At 40.6% G+C, this 23,485-nt stretch overlaps 1 protein-coding gene across 1 annotated transcript in view; it reads left to right on the top strand.

Moving 5' to 3' along the window:
- Nucleotides 1-23,485, top strand: part of Mgam (maltase-glucoamylase) — a 208,646-nt gene that overhangs the window by 127,549 nt on the left and 57,612 nt on the right. The window contains exons 81-99 of the mRNA XM_071611523.1: nt 288-375; nt 724-862; nt 1,658-1,791; nt 1,912-1,946; nt 2,038-2,154; nt 2,551-2,699; nt 3,282-3,366; nt 4,234-4,290; nt 6,809-6,933; nt 11,000-11,088; nt 13,079-13,128; nt 13,608-13,775; nt 15,900-16,052; nt 16,397-16,597; nt 18,823-18,977; nt 20,289-20,457; nt 20,720-20,816; nt 21,638-21,750; nt 22,892-23,017. Of these exons, the coding sequence (XP_071467624.1) occupies nt 288-375; nt 724-862; nt 1,658-1,791; nt 1,912-1,946; nt 2,038-2,154; nt 2,551-2,699; nt 3,282-3,366; nt 4,234-4,290; nt 6,809-6,933; nt 11,000-11,088; nt 13,079-13,128; nt 13,608-13,775; nt 15,900-16,052; nt 16,397-16,597; nt 18,823-18,977; nt 20,289-20,457; nt 20,720-20,816; nt 21,638-21,750; nt 22,892-23,017 (2,250 nt within the window). The remainder of the gene's footprint in view (nt 1-287; nt 376-723; nt 863-1,657; nt 1,792-1,911; nt 1,947-2,037; nt 2,155-2,550; nt 2,700-3,281; nt 3,367-4,233; nt 4,291-6,808; nt 6,934-10,999; nt 11,089-13,078; nt 13,129-13,607; nt 13,776-15,899; nt 16,053-16,396; nt 16,598-18,822; nt 18,978-20,288; nt 20,458-20,719; nt 20,817-21,637; nt 21,751-22,891; nt 23,018-23,485) is intronic.

The following is a 23,485-nucleotide window of genomic DNA, read 5'->3' as shown; positions in this document are numbered from 1 at the left end:
TACTCACTCTGTCAAACCTCTAGGGAGATTGCCAAGAATGCCTCAGAAACTTGTTTACCCCAAGGGAGTATTGTTTTGACCTTCCAGTCAGTCATCCTTTAGGGATCAATTATTTTTTTTTAGCCAATTCTTATCTGGATTTGATGAGCCTGACTGGGCAAACACACACACCAGTACCCACAAGCAGGTGTACTGGTGGGAATGATGTATTCACCACTCCCTTGACTCTCAATTGACAAGAAGTCTCTCAGTTAAGAGTAAGCAATGTCTGTGTCTGATATTTCTAGGATATGAATGAACCATCGAGCTTTGTGAATGGGGCTGTTCCTTCAGGCTGCAGTGATGCCAGTCTGAACCGTCCTCCCTACATGCCACGTAAGGACCCTTGGGCTTCTCCATGGCTAGATGGAAGATAATCATTGTTTGAGCCCAGCACCAGAGGTTTATCCTGACCAGCAGAGCCCTCTGTGTTTTCTGGTTTATTGGGAGCCAGAAACGAAAGCATTTCAAGTCCTTTTCCAAACTTTTTGTTGCAAGTTTCTGGATCTCTTGGGGCAAGTTTCCTGAATTTGTCTAGAAAGCCCTTTTATTAGTTACAATCCCATGGTTGGGGCCATGGTGAAGTCAAGTCAATCTTAAGATGTGTAGTTAAATGCCTTAAGGAGAGTTCAGGGACTAAAAGGCTCAGGGCTGGTTTTCACCTTCCCAAATCTTTTCCCTCAGATCTGGAGTCCAGGGACCGGGGCCTAAGCAGCAAGACCCTGTGCATGGAGAGTGAGCAGATCCTTCCAGATGGCTCCCGGGTGCGACACTATGATGTGCACAGCCTGTATGGGTGGTCCCAGACCAGACCCACCTATGAGTGAGTCATTGTTTTCCTTCTCCAGTGGGCTGAGCCTGTGGGGACACATAGTGCTGGGCATTTTTATTTTTCACAGCAATCCATTGCAAGATTGAAGAACAATTAGTTGTCACTCTGTCACATTTTTTTTGCAACAAATAGTCCTAAACCATGGGGCTAGCCCCTGTGAGTATATGTAGGAGGTCAACTTTCAATAGGTTATAGTCGCATAAGTGAGAAAGTAGTAGTTCTGTTTGGGGTGACTCACGTGATGGCACGAGTTAGTATTACACAGTGCAGTTGCTTCTTTAAACGCATTAGTTATGTGAGGTAAAGAGAACATAAGGACTGTACATATCTCACCTTTTCTTCAACAGTGAAACTTCTATGTCAGCATATTTTTTCCATTTTTAATGTACAGTAAATGGATCTTCTGTGGAATTAGCAGCCCACACCCTTTAATCTCAATGTATATTAGTAAGTATCCTAAGAAAAATCCCATATAGTGATATTCTCTCCTATTCCTCAAATACAGATAACCAAGAGATAATAAATAAGTGGCAGGATTCAGTGATTTCTTACTCTCTGGGTAACCAGTGGGTCTGAAACATGGTGAAATCCCTGTTAAGACACCATGAAGGTGGTGTTGTCTCCATCGGTCAGTAGGACCCTCTCCATTGCTCGCTTTCCCACATTCCCGCCATTCACGTAACCAACATTTTGTTACCATGTCCTCTGTTCTTTTTATGGAAAGGGAAGCCCTGTTCCATTCTTCTTGCTGTGTCCTCAATTCACCTGTACATTCCCCTCCTACAGAGCTGTGCAGGAGGTGACTGGACAGCGAGGGATCGTCATCACCCGCTCCACATTCCCCTCCTCTGGCCGCTGGGGAGGACACTGGCTGGGAGACAACACTGCCGCATGGGACCAGCTGAAGAAATCTATCATTGGTGTGTGGCTTCTTCCAGGGGCCTCTGCTGCAGGGAAGGGAGCTGGTGTCCTTGGGAAAGGAGGGAGGAGAGGGCGGGGCGCACACATGCCTCTCCTGACAGCCATGGTTCTCATTGCAGGCATGATGGAGTTCAGCCTCTTTGGCATCTCCTATGTAAGTGACCTTTGCTCCTCCTCATCCCTAAGAGGACACTGACCCCCGTGAGCAATCACCCACAGGCTGGTTTCATTTCCTCTGGTTTCAGACGGGAGCAGATATCTGTGGGTTCTTTCAAGATGCTGAGTATGAGATGTGTGCTCGCTGGATGCAGCTGGGAGCCTTTTACCCCTTCTCCAGGAACCACAACACCATTGGCACCAGGGTAGGACCTTCCTCCTTCCTCACGTGCTTTGCCTCACATGCTGTGCAGCCTTCACCTTGGAGTCCCAGTCCAGACCATCTTTGTTCCTGGGAGATTTTCAAAACCATCAAAGCTCCTCACAATTGCCAAAATGCACAGGATTATCAGAGGGTCTTTAGGTATAGGAAGGATTGCTCCAAGTATATCCCTGAAGTGTTTTTTCTGGGAAAGTTCCATGCGGTCTCCTGGAAGATCCTCACTGACTATTATTGAACTCTTAAGTGTATTCCAGAGTGTCACTTGTAATCACCTTTATCTTAGCTGTGTGTGATGTACTTGGATCAAGCTTTCCTTTACCTTCTTTGCCCCCTAGGGTCCCTGGGTTGGGCTCTCAACACCTTTGCTTTTATTCCTTAGAGACAAGACCCTGTGTCCTGGGATGCTGCCTTTGTGAATATTTCCAGGAGTGTGATGGAGACCCGATACACCCTGTTGCCATATCTGTACACCTTGATGTTCAAGGCCCACACGGAGGGCAGCACTGTGGTGCGGCCTCTTCTGCACGAGTCAGTGTCCAGCTGGGGTCCCAGGGACTGGTGCATAGTTTAGTTGATTTTGTAGGGTGGCAGTTGATGCAAAAAATTCTTCTCAATGAAGATATGATTTATTTTGTCATAAGCTCTCCACGCAGAGTCCACACTTTGAACTCTGTTTTATTCGCACTATGTGTTATTGAGAAAGGCTATTTATTGAATGAAAAATATTTGAAATGATGCAACACAGCCGGATTTCTTACTAATTTGTGCATGCATAGACCTCTGTATGTTGTGTAGCTATTGAAATAATTAAGGCCAAATGAGTTGACATCATAAAAAATGTATTGAGGGCCTTCCTTGCATTTTGAATGTGTCATCTGGAAACAGTGGAGAATTTTTCAAGTGTCTAAACATATCTGAACCATTTGTGATGTCAAGATGTCAAGGTAACTTGACATGTACAATATTGAAGCCCGTGTATTCCTGATCAATATAGGCAAAGACTTAGGATGACATAAGATGGAGTTGGAGGGGAGACTTGCCTCTGAACTTGAGTTGTTCCTTGGGGACTTGGGCTGGGACTCTGACTGTGACATCTTCTTACCTTCCCAGGTTTGTGTCAGACCGGGTGACATGGGACATAGATGATCAGTTCCTGCTGGGTCCAGCCTTCCTTGTCAGCCCAGTCCTGCAGGCTGTGAGTATGGAGGCCTCAGATGAGTGGTGGATCCCAGGTGTGAGGGTGTGTGAATAGGGGCAGGAGAAGAAGCCTGGTGCGTGTAGATCCCAGGACATGGCTGCTTGTTCTACCTTTGTGTCTTCCTCTCCTTCTGAGCAGAAGTGCAGTATATAGGTGTTCTGTCCTCAGTTTCCTCTAGTTCCTGCTAGTTCCTAGAAGTTCAGGTTTATTGGACAATCAATTAAAAATGGTAGCCTTGTGATGTATTGAGATATCATTTTACTTTATTGATTAAATAAGGAGTCCAGGGTTAGATGGGGCCTCAGTGTGAAGAATCCATCATAGTCACGGTCACCACGGATACAGGCTTTCATGAGAACCCCTACTAGCCCAGTGAGGCTTCCTTTGCCTCTTCCAGCCTTGCCTTGCTTTTGTGCAAGATCCTGCAGGCAGCAAGACCATGTCTTCACTTCCTTCATGGAAGCTTAGGATTCTGATTAAAACACCAAGAGATCACACCTTCCTCAAACCTGTTCTGCCTCCAGAGTGTTCTCCTGATCCACATCTACCTCTAGGTGTTTATCTTCTAGAGGGATGTTCCTGTGAGCCTGTGAGCAAATATAATTCTTGTTTGTGACTTCCTAGATCCCTAAGGCTTATGTGGAAGTCCCTTGTTTTGGGACTGTGAACTTTTTTGTGTTTTTTTGTGTGTGTGTGTTTGAAATGTTGAAGAATGGAAGACTTCCTCGGTAATGCTGATCTTTAGGACTCTGAGACAGATGGGTATCAGCCACCACAAACTGGCTATCCCTTTCCTGCCTGTATTGCTTAATAGGTCTTGAGAACAGTGCCTCATGCTCACAGCTTGTTTGTGTTTAATTTTAGAATGCCAGAAATGTGAATGCCTATTTCCCTGAAGCCCGCTGGTATGATTACTACACAGTAAGTTTTTCTCAATATTTCTCCAACTTGCAACATGTAGGTACAAAGATTTTACATCTGATAGACCTCAGGCAACAAGTTGGCTGTATGGTCTCTTACAAGTGGCTTCCAACCATGTAGCCTCAGTTTTCTCTCCTCCACATGGGCCAGGTCCACTTTTTCACAGGAGCATTGAGAAACAGCAAATCAGTTTCTCACTCAGCTTGTTGTGGGAATTCATGCCATTTATTGCCTTTTCTTCTACATTCACTCTTCCCTGTTCTGAAACACTAGTAAGTTCTTGAAATTGTGCTATAGTTTTTACTTTTATCCTCCCCTACTGAAAAATCCCTAAATACAGAGAGAGTTCTTTCACCGTCTCTCTTCTTTCACATTTCTTCTTCTACAGTATAGATGCTGAAACAAAATTACTCTGTATTAATTACCTAAGGAGGTGGACTATGACTATGAGGCAGTGTGTTAAGGATCCACAGACCTGGGCCTCTACTTGCAAATCTAGTAGGAGTACAGGCATTGACCAAAGAAGAATGAGAAGAAGGCTGTTGTGTAGGTTTGGCCTGTGTCCCGGAGTCCAGATGAAAGAACAAGGTGTTTGAATTTGTTTTCCATGATGGGGGTTCCTTTAGAAAACAGATGATTCTTGAAGAAGACTGAGGAGTGTCCTCACACTGATGTCAGGCTTCCTCTTCTGACTTCCTGAGGAGAACGATGTGGGAGACTAGAAATGCAGGAGGAAGGTGGGGAGCAACACATGTGCTGGCCCCTCTCATACTAGGGATTGCAGTGGGATTGTGTGAAAACAGGGTGAGGCAGTGGAAGTGCAGTCCTCTCTTCTATGTCTTGTGGAGCACTCATTCCTGTCTTCCCTTCTTTATTGCCCGTGGGTCTGTTCTTTGGGTGGCAACGTGTTTGGATTCTGCTGTGGGCTTTCCCGCCAGGAGTTTCAGGGCAGAGAGCAGCCAACTTTGTTTAGTTGAGCTTAGCCTTGGCCCTGAGTGTGCATGTGGACTGTGCTATTCACTAACAGTTGTTTTAGTGTGTTGGGACTTTCTGCTGCAGGGCCTGGGATAGGGTTAAACCAGGAGGACCCTGGGTACCCAGTGTAGTGTGGCCTACCATCGTGTGGATGAGCTTGCACTGTGTGACCTGGGGTGTGAGGTCTTCCCTACATTTTGCACTTCTGGCATCTCACAAGTCTCCTTCTGGCCCCTGCCTTACAGAGGTGCCATGCACTGTACTGAGCTGTAGGTGTTGGCATCCTGGACATATTTCCCCATGATTCTTACTATGTAGAAGAGATAATGTTTGCTTTATGGACACTAATGCATTTAAAATAAGTATGTGTACCACATTAAAGAAAGCCAAATGTGAGAACCAAGAAACAATTTTTCTAGAATGACTTCTTTTACCCTATATTTTTAGTAGAATACAGCTTCAGCTGAAGAAGGAGAGGTACAAGGAATGAAATGGAAAGATAAAATATGATGCGGCAAACTACTTAGAGAAAAGGAACACTTTAATGTTTTTGTTAAAAATGAGTTTCCCCTGGTTGGGATTAATGAAGGAATTCTTCTTTAATTAATGTTCACATGTTTTGGACCCTATTCTTTGTTGTTCAGTAGATATTGGTAAAATCTGCCGCCCTACCAAATCTGGCTTTCATCTATTTGTAAATAAACTTTTAAAGTATACATCATTTTATTTGTTTTCAATATCCACTCTGATTACCTCTATGGAACCATCCTTAGGCTTTTGTGTCCAAGGGGACATTTGTCAATGTGTGGCTTCATTTGGAAAGTCACAGTGGGGTAGAAGTAAGTGGCTTCTAGGGTTTGGTGGGTAGAATTTGATGATGCTACTAAACATCAAAGAGCACAAGGAAGCCTCACAATAAAGAATGATCTGGCCCCAAATGTCAGTAGTGCCAACACTGAGCAGCCCTGCTCTAGTTGAGAAAATGTGGAAGGTCCCCTGGGATTTCTAGAGATTGGTTCAGACAAGGGATCCACTCTCACATGAGAAGGATAAAGATGTCAATCATGAGCACTCAGGTATGGTGTAGAAGAAGAGGAATTACAAAGTATGTGAGCTCACTTTGATCTTTTCTGTGAAGTAGGAAGCAAAACCTTTGGTTAGGTGGGTGGGAGTGGAGACTGAGGACAGATGGCGACTTAGGAGGCACTTGGTGAAGGGACAGTTGCAGACATGCAATTGTGGACAGTGTGTGAGGAACCAGCAAGAGGTGAAGGAATGGCTGTGCAGCCTCCTGTATCTGTGCTTTGTGTCTCAGAAAGAGGTTGTGGGTGAAGGTGGGCTGAAAGGCAGTGGACCCTCCTAGACATAAAGCAGCCCAATAGGACTTTACACAGCAGCTGAGGGAAGGCAGAAGTTTACCCTCAGGTGGTGCTGAGTTGATGAGCAGGTAGCACGTTCAGTGGGGTAGAGGAGGCTACTTCCAGATGCACTGTTCAGGGCAGAATGTGTCCTCTCCCTCATCTTCTGTTTCCTCATCCCACAGGGTGCAAACACTAATGCCTGGGGATTGCGGAAGGACCTTGAAGCCCCTCTCAACCACATTAACCTTCATGTCCGTGGGGGCTACATCCTGCCCTTGCAGGAGCCTGCACTGAACACACACTTGAGGTGAGTACAGGGCTAGTGTTCTTCTTTACACACTGGTTCACTACGACTTCTGATGGGCAACACCATCCCCCCCAAGGACAATGCAGTTTATACCAATCTCGCTTTACTTTTTTGTTCTTGCTCATGTGGTAATTTGTGTTTTAACATATTTCAAATCATCCAATTCTGCAACCATCAGTGGACCAGAGGCTGCTGCAACAGCATGTGGAGTGTGGGGAGCAGAGGTGCTGAGATGCGTGTATGGTGATAGGGTCATCACACTCTGCCTGGATTGCCTTCGGGTCTTTCTCAAGAAGATGTTGATCTGGGGCTGCACCCAGATAGATTTGAAAGATCATGACAGTACCTGTATTCTTAAACCACCCGAATCTCTGAATTTCCACCATGGTAGCTTAAGAGATTGGCCTCCCTGGTCCTCTGAGGGCTGTTGTTTAGTTATAGCACTGAAAACCTCATCTCTTGGAGAAACACACTTCTGAGCTAACTGGTCAGCTGGTCCCCCTGTTCGCCTTGGCCTGACCACCTATGTGCAGGTTTAGTTCTTGCCTCACTTACTTTCTTTTCTAGATGTGGGATCCTCTGTACAGCTTCGTATAGCCTCAACTTCCCATTCTTTTTTCCCATGGATCCATTTCATTTTTTGATTGAAACTTGGTTCCAAAACTTCCTTTTCCTACAAACCTCAAGTATTCCATATCATTCACTTTCCCTTTATAATTTTTTATTTTAAAAGTGCAGGATATATCTGTATTAAAGAGGTTCACATTTATATCAGTGCATAGTTGAAAATGTTATTTTTTTAAATATGCTGGGAGGTTTTTTGACATTTAGATACCCATCCTTTGCTTTGAAGCTCCTTTATGACCTTAATTTTTCAAATTGTTGATTTTAGGAATAATATGCCTTAATCCAACACTAGCTGTTGTTTTTTTTTTTCTCTAAGTGTTTAGGTTCAGGATATTGTCTACACTGACTCCTAAATTATCTTTCCCAAATGACAATCTTAACTTGTTGCTTCCTGCTTGAAGTCTGAATTCTTTGACTAATAGGGTGCTTAAGATCCATCACAATCTTCTTCCGAGTTAACCTTAACAACTGTTTCTCCTACTATAACTTAATGTATATGTAGGGGTGTGTGTGTGTGTGTATGTGTGTGTGTGTACATACCAGCCCTGGCTCAAATCTTCCCCAAACATATTCACCCAGTTTATAGCTTTAGGTTGGTTTTCTGTACTTATTACTCTTTACAGACCCAGGTATTCCAACTTGGTACCTTAAGATTTTTGTCACTGATTGATACACTCAGCCCTTTGTGCATTTTTTTTTTTTTAAATTCAGATCACCAAATTTTATTTCTGAAATATTTGAAACATGTTAGTTTTAACAGTGACTTATGTAGGGTCCATTTTCTATATTTGAAAACTTCGCACTAACTGGAGGAAAATGTTTTGAATAAATGGATTTTAAATACTGATCCTTTAAAAGAGTTTTAGGTGGTACAGGTTTGTCTTCTTTTCTTCTTTCTTTGGTACCAGGGATTAAACCCAGGGAACTTGAGCACTGAGCCACATACATCCCCAACCCTATTTTGTATTTTATTTAGAGACAGGATCTCACTGAGTTGCTTAGCACCTCACTTGTGCTGAGGCTGGCTTTGAACTCAAGATTCTCCTGCCTCGGCCTCCCAAGGCTCTAGGATTACTACCATACCCAGCCGGTATAGTTATCTTGCACTTTTTATTTTGGCCTCCCAACCCTAGAGCTGGAGAAAAACAAATGTAAGTTATGCTAACATTATCAGAGAAGAGGGTTTGGAAGGGAGTTGTACAAAATCAAATTTTAATTCTTCCTATAGTCTTCAGTTTTTGACATCTGGGAATGCATACATTAAATTTATGTATTTAGTGGTTCTTCTCTGGGAGTTGTACCAGAATCTCATGAAATAGTTTTAAATATACATGTCCAGCCCTAGTGGATTCTTGAAGATCCAAAGTAATCTCAGATTTCATACACAAAAAATCCTCCCTGCTCTTCCAGCAGAGGGAGTGCTGCCCCTTCTGAATTTCTGGACATTGTCTAACTTCTAACCTTTACAGGTATCTCTTTTCTCCTAAATACTGTTAAATATTTCAACGATAGTTATTTCATGCTCTATCTAAAAATTTTCCTTGCCGAAGCCCTTAGTGGAATGTAAATCTATTCTTTGTTATTTCTGCAGACTCTTTAATGCCCACTTAATACCCTGTGTGTTCAGAGATATTTTGTTTTTCATATGTGGTGACCTTGAGGACCCAGATAGATGTATGTCTCCTCCAAAAGCAAATTACCTTATCTTTGGGTACATGCCAGTTGGACTACTGCCAACTTGGTATCATGTTAGGTCCCTTTAAAGATCCTGGTTTCACTTGTGAATTGGAGGTTCAGCCTCTTTTCCTTAAGTTACCAGTTTTAGGGTTCCAATGTTAGGCCTATTAGGCATTGGCCCCAGGGAAATTCAGGTTTGGCTTCCTGAGCACCCTTGTGAATGTAGCCCATTGTTTTTTACCCCTGTTAGTTTTTCATTCACTTAGATGTGTACTTATTGTCTTTCAAACCCAAGAATATTTTATTATACTTCTTTTGCAAAGTATCTAGGATCAAGTAGTATTCCATTGGATAGGTACTCTAGAATGTCTATTCCACCATCGTTCTGGAAGTATCATTTTGGAGTGCTTCCTTTTGTGTCACTGTTCATTTTCTGCTTTGGTTTTTTGGAGATAGTGTCTGATCTCTCTTACAATGAAGGTGAAATAGATCATGATTTTCGATTTATTTGAATTTTTGTGTCTTGAACTTCTTAGTAGCGACAGATCAACACAAGCACTGAGAGTGACAGCAAGCTAGTGTGTTATCACAGAGCCTGACTTGTGCAGTGGAGGCTGAAGTAGGGCACCTAAGGCCAGGGAGGGCGCACAGGAGCCAGAGATCAGCTGGGAATCCAGAGGCGTGAGGCTATGAGGAGATGCCTAATGAAATAGCTCTTCCTACCTTCCTATTCTCTTTGCAGCACTTGGACCATCTCTTTGAGCATTGCTTTGTGCTCCTGTTCCACATTTTAAAGCAGATAATTAGAATGCTGTTTTTCTCTCAACACAAATAATAGTAAGTTACCAAGTAAGGGAAGTGGCATTATGTAAATAGGCCTTTTGGTGTGTGTTTGCTTCCTGATTGAAACTGTTCCTTAGATAGGATGCATATATTTGTATAAGGTTTCCTTCTCTGCCAATAGTCTGCATTATAAACATTGCTTTCATTATATACATTGCTTTCATTGTCCTTATTGCAGTGATTCTGATGCTTAAGTTATTGCCTCCTACATAAACATTTAGTGATAATGGTTGGGGTATTTCTATCTCATGTGACATTATTTAGTCTAGAAAAAAGAAATGCTTTCTAATTTGTCCTTTGTTCCTGAAGAAAGCGGAGCCATCTTTTCCAAGTAACTTTGAAATATGAAGGAAGCATTTGGCAAAATTCTTTCAGTCCTGACTGTTAGACCAGGACTCAAGGAAAGACCACTGACTGAAATTAAAATCCAATTAAAGCAAGCTTATTATTTCCACTGGCAGGGGGCTGCCTCTCCCAACATAAACTGCGGGAACAAGACAGAAGTGTAGCTTTCCAGCAGCGCAGATTTATAGCCCAGAAAGATACAAAGGGGGGTTACAGATAACAAAACTGAGAGCATAACACAAAGGCTAGTTTACATTTTTCCTGGCCCCGACATCAGAATTTATGAAGGTCATTAGAGCCTCAGAGATGATTGTTATCTGGCCAGGGAAGGCCAAGATTTATGAGGCGTCACTAAAGTTTCAGAGAGGGCTGTTATCTGGTCAGAGAGAGCCAGGCATCGGTGAGTTCATGGCACGGGCAGGCATTCCAAGGTGGTTCAGAATTTGTAGTAATTTACAGTAAAGCCAAAATTAGCTTTTACATCTTTGTGGTGAGATGGCTCCCAATTTAAAGAGGGAATCAGGCTGGATCTATCACTGACCTTTGTGTGTTATGTAACTCCTGTTTCCCACAGTCGGCAGAACCCCCTTGGTCTCATCATTGCCCTGGATGAGAACAATGAAGCATCTGGAGAACTTTTCTGGGATGATGGGGCATCGATAGGTGAGTCTGTTATGAGAGAGTATTGCTTGCCCTCTTCCGTCTGTGTGTTATGGCCCCTCACTCTTGCTGGTCATGCAGCTGGAGGAGAAATATCCCAGTCACAGTAGCAAAAGTCACTAGAGAGAAGAGTTTGTTTCTGATTTTGCTACTTGAGATGTATCAAGTAACCACCAATGTGAGGACAACAGGTTTCTATTTCTCAGCAGTGTGCCATTGGTCAGTGATCTATAATAGGCTCTTGTTTTATTATTCTATGGACACCCGGATGACATATGGTCAAGAATTTTCCAATAATTCATCTGTAATGAAAATGTCTTCCCCCAAAATACTTAGCAACAAATGTCAAGGACATATCAGGAAGGCCAGGAGAATGTACTTTTGGAGTGTATCTGCATCTATCTATGTTTTACCTCATGTTTCTGGCACCAGTTAGTAACATTCTTGGGGTCCTATATTAGGAAATAGATGCCCTTAATGCATATTCGTAAACACTCTTGGAAGGGAATCTCCTCAAGGTTACTGTTGGAAAGAGAGAGAAGATTCATAGCTTTTTTGGAGACTCTATTTATAATTTCCTCAATGTCAAGGTATAGCTTTTTAAATATTATCCAATTTATTTTATTTGAATGTTTCACTGATATGGAAAGATGGAAAATCTTCAATGTAAACCATATACTCAGGTACTGTTTATAATGATTACCAGTCAAATAAGTTAACATCTATCACAGCCATCTGTATATTAGCTCACCAGAACTTGTCTTCTTGTAGTTGAATGTTTGTACATTTGAACCAACATATTACAAGTGCTTTCTATCCCCACTTTTCAACCTCTGTTCTAGTCTCTGCTTGAAAAAATTCAACTTTTGTAGATTATACATGTAAATGAGATCATATAGTATTTTCTTTCTTTGCTTTGTGTAACTTGTGTCTCTTACTATGGAGTACTCCTGCTTCACCCATATTATCAGAAATGACAGGATTTTCTTATTTTTAAGGCTAAATAATATTCCTTTTATGTATTACCACAATTTGTTCTCCATTGATCTGTAGGTTGACCATTTGGTTATTTCTATATTTCAGTTATTGTGAAAAATATATTAAAAACTTAAAGTTAAGGGCGAAAGCAATAATTCCTTGGAAAAAAATAGGGAATAGGTTTTTATACAGTGGTCTTGGAAGTATTTAATTGGAGTTGACACCAAAAGTATAGATGAGAAAAGTAAAAAATTAAACCAGTGGGACTACATCAAGCCAGAAAGCTTCTGCTCAACTTGACAATCAACAGTAGGAAAAGGGAGCCCACAGATGGGGAAATATGTGCAAACCACATATCTGCTAAGTGTCTTAACACAAAAAATACATCAGGAAAATTGTGTTTCAATAGCAAGTGAATAAATAACTAGATTTTAAAATTGGACAAAGGATTTGAATAGAAATTTTTTCCAAAGAAAACATAAAATTGACTAAGACATATATGAAAAGGTCCTTAAATTCAGTAGCAGCAGAGAAATTACATTGAGATATCTTTCATACCTGTTAGGATGCTTATGTGAAAAAGAGGACATAGCAAGTGTGGATGATCATGAGGAGAAAGTGGAACAAAACTGTTTAAGGTACAAACTGGTAGAGGAATTTTGAGATGCAATATAGAAGTTCCGCAAAGTATTGAAAATAGAACTATCCTATGATCCAGCAATCCCACTTCTAAGAATATATCTAATAAAATGAAATCGGCATATCAAATAGATGTGTGCATACCCATGTTAATTGCATCATTATTCATAAGAGCTAAGATATAGAAACACGTGTGATCACATGTAGATGAATGAATAAGAAGTCGTGGTGTATATATATTGTGGGATAGTACTCCATCATGAAAGGAAGGAAACACTGCTCCCTGGGTTTGCAGAATGAGCTTTAAGGAGAGGTAGATGAAATTGTTCTTGTGTGGTGGGCAGGCCATTCTGACATGTCTTTCTTCTGCTTTCAGATACTGTGGCCAATAAAGTTTACCTTTTCTGTGAGTTTTCTGCCACCCAAGTGAGTAGCACATTTTTATAAATCTTAGGTATGAGATTTTGTCTACCATAGGCTCATATGTGCTTGTGTGTGTGTGTGTAATTATGATTCTATCTTCATAAAAATAAGTAAATGATAACAATAATGGCTACAGGTAAACAACACAATGCCATATAAGACTTCAGTCCCAATAATGTATCATCCATCTTATCAAAAGAAGGCAATAATATTGATGCATCAAAGCAGTTGGTCAGTGTGCTTTTTTTTTTTAAACTCAATGTGATTTTCTAAAATGAGTGTGTGTGTCTGTTCCTGATTGTTTTTGTTTTCTAAGAGTATTATAAAAGTAAGTTTATACACACAGCATTTGTTAGTTGGGAGAGCTAAGAGGTATTCAGAGCAGTGGGGAGCTTCTGGCTAGGATGGAGCATTTGAGTGGCTGGAGAATCTATGTTTTACAGGCACAGCTTTGGGCTTCATTGTGCTATTTTGACTTTCAGAACCGCCTGGATGTGAAGATTTCACAAGCAACCTACAAGGATCCCAATAATTTAGCATTTCAGCAGATTAAAATCTTTGGGACACAGGAACCCAGCAATGTTACAGTGAAACACAATGGTGTCCTGAGTCAGACTGCTCCCAAGGTCACATATGATGCTCAGCTGAAGGTAAAAATCCATGTATTGAGGTTGTTTTTCCAGAATTATTCATAGCACCTTGGTTTTCCTGCTTCCTGAGGTTGTGTGGATGCCTGTGGTGGGGAAGTCAGGGGCCTGGGAATGGAAGTGGTGATGAGGTGATGGGCAGAGCTAGTAAGACAGGGAGGTCCTGCTCAGCAGGGATGATGATCCCACTTTCCCCAGCCTCTCAGAGTTCTCCTCTGTCTCACTGGCTTCACTTTCAACATTTTAGTTACAGGATACATAAGAGAGCAGAGTTAGGAAAGTGTGGAACAGGTAAGAAGAAAATCTGGAAGCTGATGGCTGATGCTGAAAGGTAAAGTTGGGAGGAAGGAGTCCCATGAATTCAAATACTGAAGTTCCCACTTTTTGAAAACTTTAAAGAGATGAGTAGAAGTTATCTCCAACACATATATTCTAAAAAACCAGTTTAGGACTAAGAATTGGTGATTCCACTCAATGGGTACCTATTTGGTTAGATAGTAATAATAAATAATTTCTCACTGGTTGTGAGGAGACATGGCCATCCTGAGTAGCCTATAATTATTCACTCTGATGCTGAGTCTAATGAAAATTCCTTTCTTCCAATGGTCCTGACCACAGTACCTGGCATTGTAGCTTCTGGGTTAACATGATTCATGAGAGACCTTCCAAATTTGGGGAAAATACGTCAGTTTAGTCCTGTACTATCATGGCAGTAGACTTTTTGTTCTGAAAGCACATTTGAGGACATACATATTATGAAGTTAGGAATAAATTTCTGTATGGCGGGTTATGTATATGGCAAAGTGCAAGGTATATGAAGGATTCATGTGGGAAAACAAGCTCAATTCATATTTGATTAATAAGTTAATTAATAAGACCTGAGGAACTCCTTTATTGTTTGAATGTGGGTAGTGAGGTGTCATGATTTATGCACATGAACAATTGGGAAGACACCCAGGACCAAATCAACATATAGGAAATGGTTCGCTCATGTTTTAATTGATGTTTAAAGTTTAGTGGACCAGTTGAGCTGAGCTTTGTTCAGATAACAGGTCTGGTGCTGGGCCTAGAAAGTGGCATGTCAGGTCTGGATTCATCAGCTACAAGGGAAAGGAAGCCCCAAATGGTAACAAGCTGGACTTTTTTTTTTTCTTTCTTGTCGCGACCCCTTGCCCGCAAGGAAGACGCAACTCCGAAATCTTCTCTCAGTAGTTTTATTCGGGCCCTTGATATTTATTATTCTTTCTTCTTCTCTCTTCCCGGATGCCCTCCCAGCCTTAATAAAGCATCCCAAGCCCCAATGCAAAGCTGCCGCGTGGAACTCTCTCACAGGGTGGTGAAAAATCATGTGCCAACTCTCTCAGATAAGGAGTTGTTTGTCACATACCACAGAGGAGCCAGCGCCATCTCGTAATGGCGACCATAGTCTGCAGAAACGGCAGAAGCGGCTCACCACACTTTCTGCAAGTAGTTGTGTAGAAGTAGACACTAGTAATAGACATAGTAGTTTTCAGGCTGGCATGGTTCAATGGCTCAATATTGTTGAGAATAAGGTCTTTTCTTCTCTTGTGATAGGAAGTAGCTGCTTAGATTTTGTCAACAAGTTACTGGTTGTAGGAAAATACAGGAAGAGAGATAGGAAAGAGTGTGTAGGGCGAGGTATAGGGTTAGAAAATACCCTTAAATCTAGAAATAAATACCTGGACAGAAAGTCCCCGGGAACTAGTTCTCACTTTTTCACGGTCATAGCTGTGCTATGTTGTCAAAAATTGAGCTATTTTTAGGGAATTTTGTTTACTAAAATTTGAGAAAGAGCAAGGAGGAAGCAACTAGTGATGTCTTCCTTGAAGGGGAAGGAAAGGAAAGGGGTGATCACCGAAGGTTTCATTTGATCTCATTCTGTTCACAACATGATGCACAAGATTTTAATAAGGTAATGTCATTTGCCATGTTGCTAGTGAACATTCCCTCTTCCATGTATATAGCCCACTATACAGGAACTACCTTCAAATCTTACTACTATTGTTGAGAGTCTGGTCTGATGCCTACATGTGTTGATAAAACTATTCAGAACTTGCCAGGCCTTTGTTCTGAGGATATTTCTTTGTGTGTTTTCCACTCTTTCAGGTTGCCATCATCACAGAGATCAGTCTTGTGCTGGGAGAGGAATACACAGTGGAGTGGAACATAATCATCAGAGATGAAGAAAAAATAGACTGCTACCCTGATGAGCATGGTGCTTCTGAAGCAAACTGCATTGCCCGAGGCTGTGCCTGGGAGGTAACCTCACTGAGGTGTTGATGGACGCCCAGATCTTTAATCTTAGGTAGCAATTTCTTGAGCATAGCCCTAGTACCCAGGTGCCTACTTCAATTCCATAGAAACAGGGCTTCCAAGGAACTTGGTCTGTATAGGAAGATTAGATGTGGATTGGGATCATGTTTTTTTTTTTTAATAATTATTTTGCTCTTGTCTAGAAATTTACTTTTTATCACTATCTAATTATATGTACATGAATGAGTGCTGTGTTGGCTTTATCTCCTTACAGATTGCCTTCTCTGATTATTTCTATTTGACAACTCTAGGACCACCTGTTGATCTACAATCTCAACTTTCCTTTCCAGGAATCCAGTTCTGTTGGAGTCCCTCATTGTTATTTTGTCAATGATCTGTACTCTGTGAGCAATGTCCATTATAACTCCCATGGGGCCATGGCTGACATCTCCTTAAAGCCTTCTGTTTATGCCAACACCTTCCCCTCTACACCTGTGAATCCCCTCCACCTGCAGGTGACCTACCATAAGGATGAAATGCTGCAATTTAAGGTAAACATGGTACTTGTGTCAGGTACTGAGTAGGCCCTTTTTAGTGACATTATGTTTTCAAGTTAAGTTATAGAACTCTAAAATGTGAAATTCTTTTAAGGTTCAATTTATAGGGCACTAGATTACTATCCTATTTCAAAGCATAATGAGAATTCATTGCCAGTGAGACCTGTTTTAATTTGCAATTTGAAGATGTTTTGAGGCTATGCTAAGGAGGTTTTTGGAGAACAAAACAGAGAGAGACAATTTAAGATGTTTTCAAATATGTGTTCCAGTGGGGTTTGAGATTGGATGAGTACAGGAAAATAGATGGGGAAAAAGTCAACATTTTAAATTATGAAGGGGGGTTTACAAATGTTGAATGTTTTCTTTGATATAAAGAGTCTGATTCATAGTGGTATGGGGAGAGGGAGCATGGGAGGAATAGACGAACTAAAGATAGGGCAGAGGGGTTGGAGGGGAAGCAAGGGTACATGGGGTTAGAAATGATGGTGAAACGTGATGATCATTATTATCCAAAGAACACGTATGAAGACATGAATTGGTGTGAATATACTTTGTATACAACCAGAGGTATGAAACATTGTGCTCTGTATGTGTAATAAGAACTGTAATACGTTTCGATGTCATATAGAAAAACAAAAAGAAAGGGGGGTTACATTATCTGGTGACTTTATGGTAAATGTAGATAAGGGAGAGGGAGACTTAAAAAATGAATACCATATTTTTGTCATGTCTGTATTTACAACGGTGACATTACCTGAAATGAGGAAGTACTGAAAAGGTTTGTGTGTGGACAATGTAAGAGTTTGGTTTTGGCCACTGAAATTGATGTGTCTCTTAAATATCCATTGAAGTGCAATAATTATTTCCTTATATTGTTTAATTACATCTAAAGCCTATGTGTGGACTAGCTGTTTTTGTGTCTGTTTCCCTCTTAAAACTGTCAGCTTTTCTGTGGCCAGAATGTGTCTTTCCTCTTTGTGCTTCTGAAACCTAACACGGAGGCTCATGGATAGTACTTGTTCACATGTGCGACATCAACTTGGACTATCAGAATTGTAACATGTCCTAATGTAAGGAATGATGTCTGTTTTCTTTGTTGTTATTTTCTGTGTTTGTTCTTGTTTTTAGTGTCCTCACTATAGCATTGATGTTTGGTGGTGGACCCATAAAGGCTCAAAATTGAAGAACTTGCTTTCAGCTAGTCCACCACTTTCCATACAGTTTCTCTCTCTGAAACACTTGCATCTTTCTGAGATGCCTTTAATACTCTGTACCTTTTGTTTGCTGTTGCTTTACAAGAATGATTGATCTCATTTCTTGTGCTTGCTTATAGCTTCAAAGTTGTTATGATTCAGGGTTTAATTCTCCCATGGAACCATCTCAATGTCCCAGAAACATTGTTAGGCATCTCCTTGCCTGTACTCTCAGAATTTCTAGAGTTGTACATTTACTCACATTGCCAAAATGTCATGAATCCTTCTCTTTAACTTTCCATTAGCAAGAGAAATTCTCAAAACAATAGCCTTGTATAATTAAGTTCATATGCGCAATTACCTCTGTAATATTATGTGTGCGTTTGTGAGGTACTCATAGAATATTTAATCTATTATTTTTGCAAGTCTATGATTATTTTAATCCAAGTTCATATTTTGAGAAAACAGTTTTCAATACTGAAGAATTTTAGGTATTCGTATATGTTACTGTTCTAACACAAAATATTAAAGGATACATTCATAAACCACACTCATTTCACAATGAAGTTGCAAGTTAGCACAAAGGGTCAAGTGAATTTGATACTGTAATAGAAGCCTTAATAGTGAAATATGATGGATTCAGATCAAAATGTTAAATCTGATGTTGTTCTTTGATGTATCACTTAAATCCACATATCATGATCTTAAAAGAATGCAAATATATAGCATTTAGACTCATTGCCAATGATGTTAACATTCTTATAAGGGTGTATATTTGGTTAATATCTGCACTTAAATTGTTTTTGACAGATAATGATTGTCCATTTACATGATGTGTATGTTGTGATGTTTGATAAAATTCACTATGGTTTGATTGATTGAGAATAATCAGGTTATCTATTTAGCAAGCATCTCTTATTTCTTAGTGATGAGTAAATTAAACATTCTTTCTTCTGTGTTAATAGAAACCCAGAACTCATTCCCTGTATCTGTATTCTTACTTAATGTCAGTTTCTTCTGCTCTAGATTTATGACCCCAACAAGAGTCGTTATGAAGTCCCAGTCCCCTTGAACATAACCAGTACTCCATCCAGCACCTCGGAGAGTCGACTCTATGATGTCCTCATTAAGGAGAATCCATTTGGAATAGAAATTCGCCGTAAGAGTACAGGCACTGTAATGTACGTGGCTCATTTCTAACATGGCATTTCCATGTAACTGTACATTTCTTGTCTGGACTATTGTCCAGATTGATAATAGACCAGATTGATAATGGCCCAGGCCTCTTTCTGCCATTTCCAAGTCCATGAGTAAACACTTTCCTTCATATCTGTTGTTGTTGTTGTTGTTCTCTTTCTCTTCCTACTCCTCCTCCTTTTTCTTTTTTAAAGTTAGGTTTTTTTTTTAAATTTTATTTTTTAGAAGTAGTGGAACACAGTACCTTTATATTATGTATTGTTGTGTTGTGCTGAGGATCAGACCCAGGGCCTCGCATGTGCTAGGCAAGTTCTCTACTCCTCAGCCAGGACCCCAAACCCCTTCAGCCCTGTTCTTATGGGAAGTGTTTGGCAATTGGGATGATGGCTGAGTCTGTTCCTTGTTCCTGGGCATTCATCCATCCAATGTTTATGGGTTATTTCACTCTATTAGGTATTGTTTTAGAAACTATGTTCATAGATGAATAATTCCTCTGATCTTACCACTGCCACAATAATTTACATAACTATATTAAAGGAAGTTGATAGTGACAATTACTCTAAGTAAATGAGCAGATAATTAAGAGTTATGGTGAGGTTACTGATTTTGATAGTCTGGAGAGAGCAGGTCTCAATTGAAGGGTTAACTTTTGAAATTGATTCTGGATGGAGAGAAGGAAACCCCAACATAAAGCCATGCAAGGAGGGAATAACATTTGTGATAGACCAAGAACATAGGTCACGATATAGGATGAAACTTGGCATGTCAAGGAATGAAACAAATTCAAGGAAGCGAGCAAGGAGGTGAGTGGTGAGAGATGAAGCTGGGGTGTCAGGAAGGCTTAGATCAGGTGCAGCCTGGAAGGCTTCATGAGGTGTGTCCATGAGAAGCCATGGAAGAGGGTCATCAGGGAGTGACATGACGAGAGATACTTAAACATATCCATCTGGAAAGCTGTAGGGAATGGACTATTCAAGGGAAAGAGCTGAAGGAAGGCTTGTGTGGAGTGTTAGCAGCTGAGATGGTGAGATGGATTGAATTTGGTTTTGTGGAGGGAACACTGAAAACAGGCCATGTAATTGAGAAATAGAATATGAAGGAAAACTCCCAAGTTCATAGCGGGGATATCTGTGATTATTGTCATCAAAAAGACTTTGTGGTGTGTTTGGGAGATGTTGGGTTCTGGGTTGTGGTGAGAATCAAAGCTTCTGTTTTCCTTAAAATGTCAGCATTTGGAAGGCAATAGGCAAGGTGATTTTCTTTTCTGAATGTACCCTTTTGTGTGTGTGTTGCAGTTGGGACTCTCAGCTCCTTGGCTTCACCTTCAATGACATGTTCCTCCGCATCTCCACCCGCCTGCCCTCCAAGTACATCTATGGCTTTGGGGAAAATGAGCACACAGCCTTCAGGAGAGACTTGAACTGGCACACGTGGGGCATGTTTTCCAGAGATGAACCCCCCGGGGTAAGCAAGGAGCCCTGTGGATATGTGCCTCTCTGCCTCTTTCCTCCCACATATATCATGGTCACCTTGTGCTACATGATCCCAGACTCAGATTTTCTTTTTCTGCTCTTAGACTATAGGCTAATTTTCATTTATGCTTCTTATGTGTTTTACTCCTTTTTGAGGGAAGACCAAATCCATCTCAGTAAACAAATTTTTCTTCGATTGTTTCTCATGTACAATGACTTTTAACCTCCTTTGATTTCTTCCCTGTGACACTCAGTACAAGAAGAATTCCTATGGCGTCCACCCCTACTACATGGGACTAGAGGAGGACGGCAGTGCCCATGGAGTTCTCCTGCTGAACAGCAATGCCATGGGTAGGATGGTGCCAGCGCTCCTTCTATTGTTGTCTCCCAGTCAGTCATCCTGTGAAACTGTAGAATGTCCTTGACCTAGCAGTTTTCCAATGTCAAAATTATTTAGAGGACAGTGGCTGTTTTTCTTCTTTCCATTCTGTTGACTTCAGTCTTGTAGCATGAGATAACAAGATTTAATATAATTCTATTTTGGCAGAAATTCCATATGAAGGATAGGAAGTCCACGTTAGTCCCAGGAGTCCTAGAGGTTATTAAGTTGGAAGTATCTGCATAGATGGTATTCATGATGAATTAAGTCACTGCACTCACATCTTTAAGTATGAAGATATAATGTCAATTTAAACTGTAAATAATAAAGTGGTGAAAATTTACAGCCTCAGGATAACATTAAAACTGGTGTACTCTGAAAAAGTTCCATGCTGGGGTTAATGAGATTATATCATGTCATTTTCCTTGTTTGATTTTGTACAAGGTTTTATGAGATATTATCATTGGTGGATATTGGGTGAGGTGCACACAGAATAGTCTTTTTGCCATTCCATGTGTCTATTAAACTATTCTGAAGTAGAAGTTTTATCAATAGTTTTAAAATAGCAGAATGATATTTATAATGAGATAATGAGGCATACCAAAGGGAAAACTTCCTGGGGTGGGACTCTGTAGACTTTCACTGAACTGTTTAATTTCATTTGGATGCAGTACAGAATGTGTGCCGTTAATAGATTAGAGTGCAAGAGAATGAAGTTAGGGATTTCACAGATTGTTCCTAGTCTTGTAGGTTTCTAGCTTAGTTTTCATTTGTCACTTTCCTATTTTTTCAGATGTGACTTTCCAGCCCACACCTGCTCTGACATACCGTATCACAGGGGGAATTCTGGATTTTTATGTGTTCTTGGGGCCAACTCCAGAACTTGTCACTCAACAGTACACAGAGGTAGGTTGAAATTCTACTGATTATCAAGCATTTATATGGCACATTCCAGGTTCCCAAATACTCATTCATTATTAAAACTCACTCTGACAAGTAGAATTGAAGGTTTTTCTTAGAACCAGGCATATTATATAATAAGAAGCTATAAGTACCTTCCAATAATCATTAAATTAGAGCCTAATTATTCCACATTAAGTAAAGTAGACACTGCACCTGAAGTAATGCTGAGCCTAGTGGTGTGAAGTGGTGATGGAGAGGATAAGATCCTAGTGCTGATAGTTATGGTAGTGGTATTGGTAAGAGTGGTTGTGGAATGTTTATGGTGGAAAAATGACCATAAGTGTGAGAATTGTAGTAGTGGTGCTTAAGGTACTAATGATGGTAAGGGTAATGGTGGGAGTATTCGAGGTAGGAGTGGTGGTGATAGAGATGTTAACAGTGGTAATGATCATCTGCTGTTGGTTAAAGTGGTGGGGATGGTAGTTATGAGCATGTTGGGTATGTTGATGATGGTGATTGTGTGGTGATAGGTAAGATGATGGGGTGAAAATGCTGGGGATTGTGTGGGTGATGGGGTGATGATAGTGAAGATGCGGGACTGATATGGTGGTAATGGAGGTAATATTTGGAACTGTTGAAGACAGTAGTCATTTTGTGATAATAAAAACAAATTCTGTCACTTATCAAACTCTTACTGCATTTTAGAGTATTTACATGTATTAAGTCATTAAGTCCTCATCAAAACAGCATGGGGCAGACATCACAATTATTTTTAATTTACCAGTGAAGGATTGAAACATGAAGAGATTACTTAATTTTGTTCAAGGTCACAGAACCAGGAGGACATGAGCCTGTGTGTTAACCAGGCACTTTCCCTCTGGGATCTGTTCTCTTCAGCAATAACCTAGACCACCTCTAGGAATGAGAGTAAATTTAGATTGTACAGAATTCCAAGAGAATGAACTTTAGTCTAGAAAGAAACTTTCTCAAGGTATCCCAGTAGTTTTATATCTGCTGAGTTTTTCTCTGGATTTGAATATGTTGATTGTCTATCTTGGGGCACTAGAAAAATATTCTTATTATTTGTTGTACAACTTCATTTGAGTCATTCCTGTAAGGAATAATATTTTTTTCCATGTTCTAGGTGATTGGCCGACCTGTGATGGTACCTTACTGGTCCCTAGGGTTCCAGCTGTGTCGCTATGGATATGAGAATGATTCTGAGATTTCCAGCTTGTATGATGAGATGGTGGCTGCCCAGATCCCCTATGTATGTCTCAGTATTGGTGCACTGGCTCTATGAGCTCATAGCCAACTCAGGCTTCTCTGTGTCTGGACTAATTTTTTGGGTTTTTTTGAGGTTCAGCAAAAGCAAAAAAGTTTTTTTCTGACATGATGACACTTTGAGTTCCATCCTGACAGTAATTCAGGTGGGGCCTAGCTTCCATATTATAGCAGTGTAGACTCAGTGACTCAGAATGAGAAGATAGGGCAGGGTCCAGAACCTTTCTACTATACTATGATTTCTTCCATTTATTTTATTGATTTTTAGACATTTGGTCTAAAAAGTCCTTGGTACCATGAGATGAACATTCCCTCAAGAGTAATAGTGGTAATTTTTTTAAAAAAGTAGCCCAAATTCAATGATTATGTATTCATGAATTCCAATATTTTTGTACTGCAAACATTATTTTATCAGCCCTGAGCTACTCCCTGGCTGAATATAGGACTTCTATAT

The sequence above is a fragment of the Marmota flaviventris genome, chromosome 1 (assembly GCF_047511675.1).
Source record: "Marmota flaviventris isolate mMarFla1 chromosome 1, mMarFla1.hap1, whole genome shotgun sequence".
NCBI classification, from domain to species: Eukaryota; Metazoa; Chordata; class Mammalia; order Rodentia; family Sciuridae; genus Marmota; species Marmota flaviventris.
Note: the sequence above shows the minus strand (reverse complement) of the source record. Positions and strands in the feature narration are given on the sequence as shown.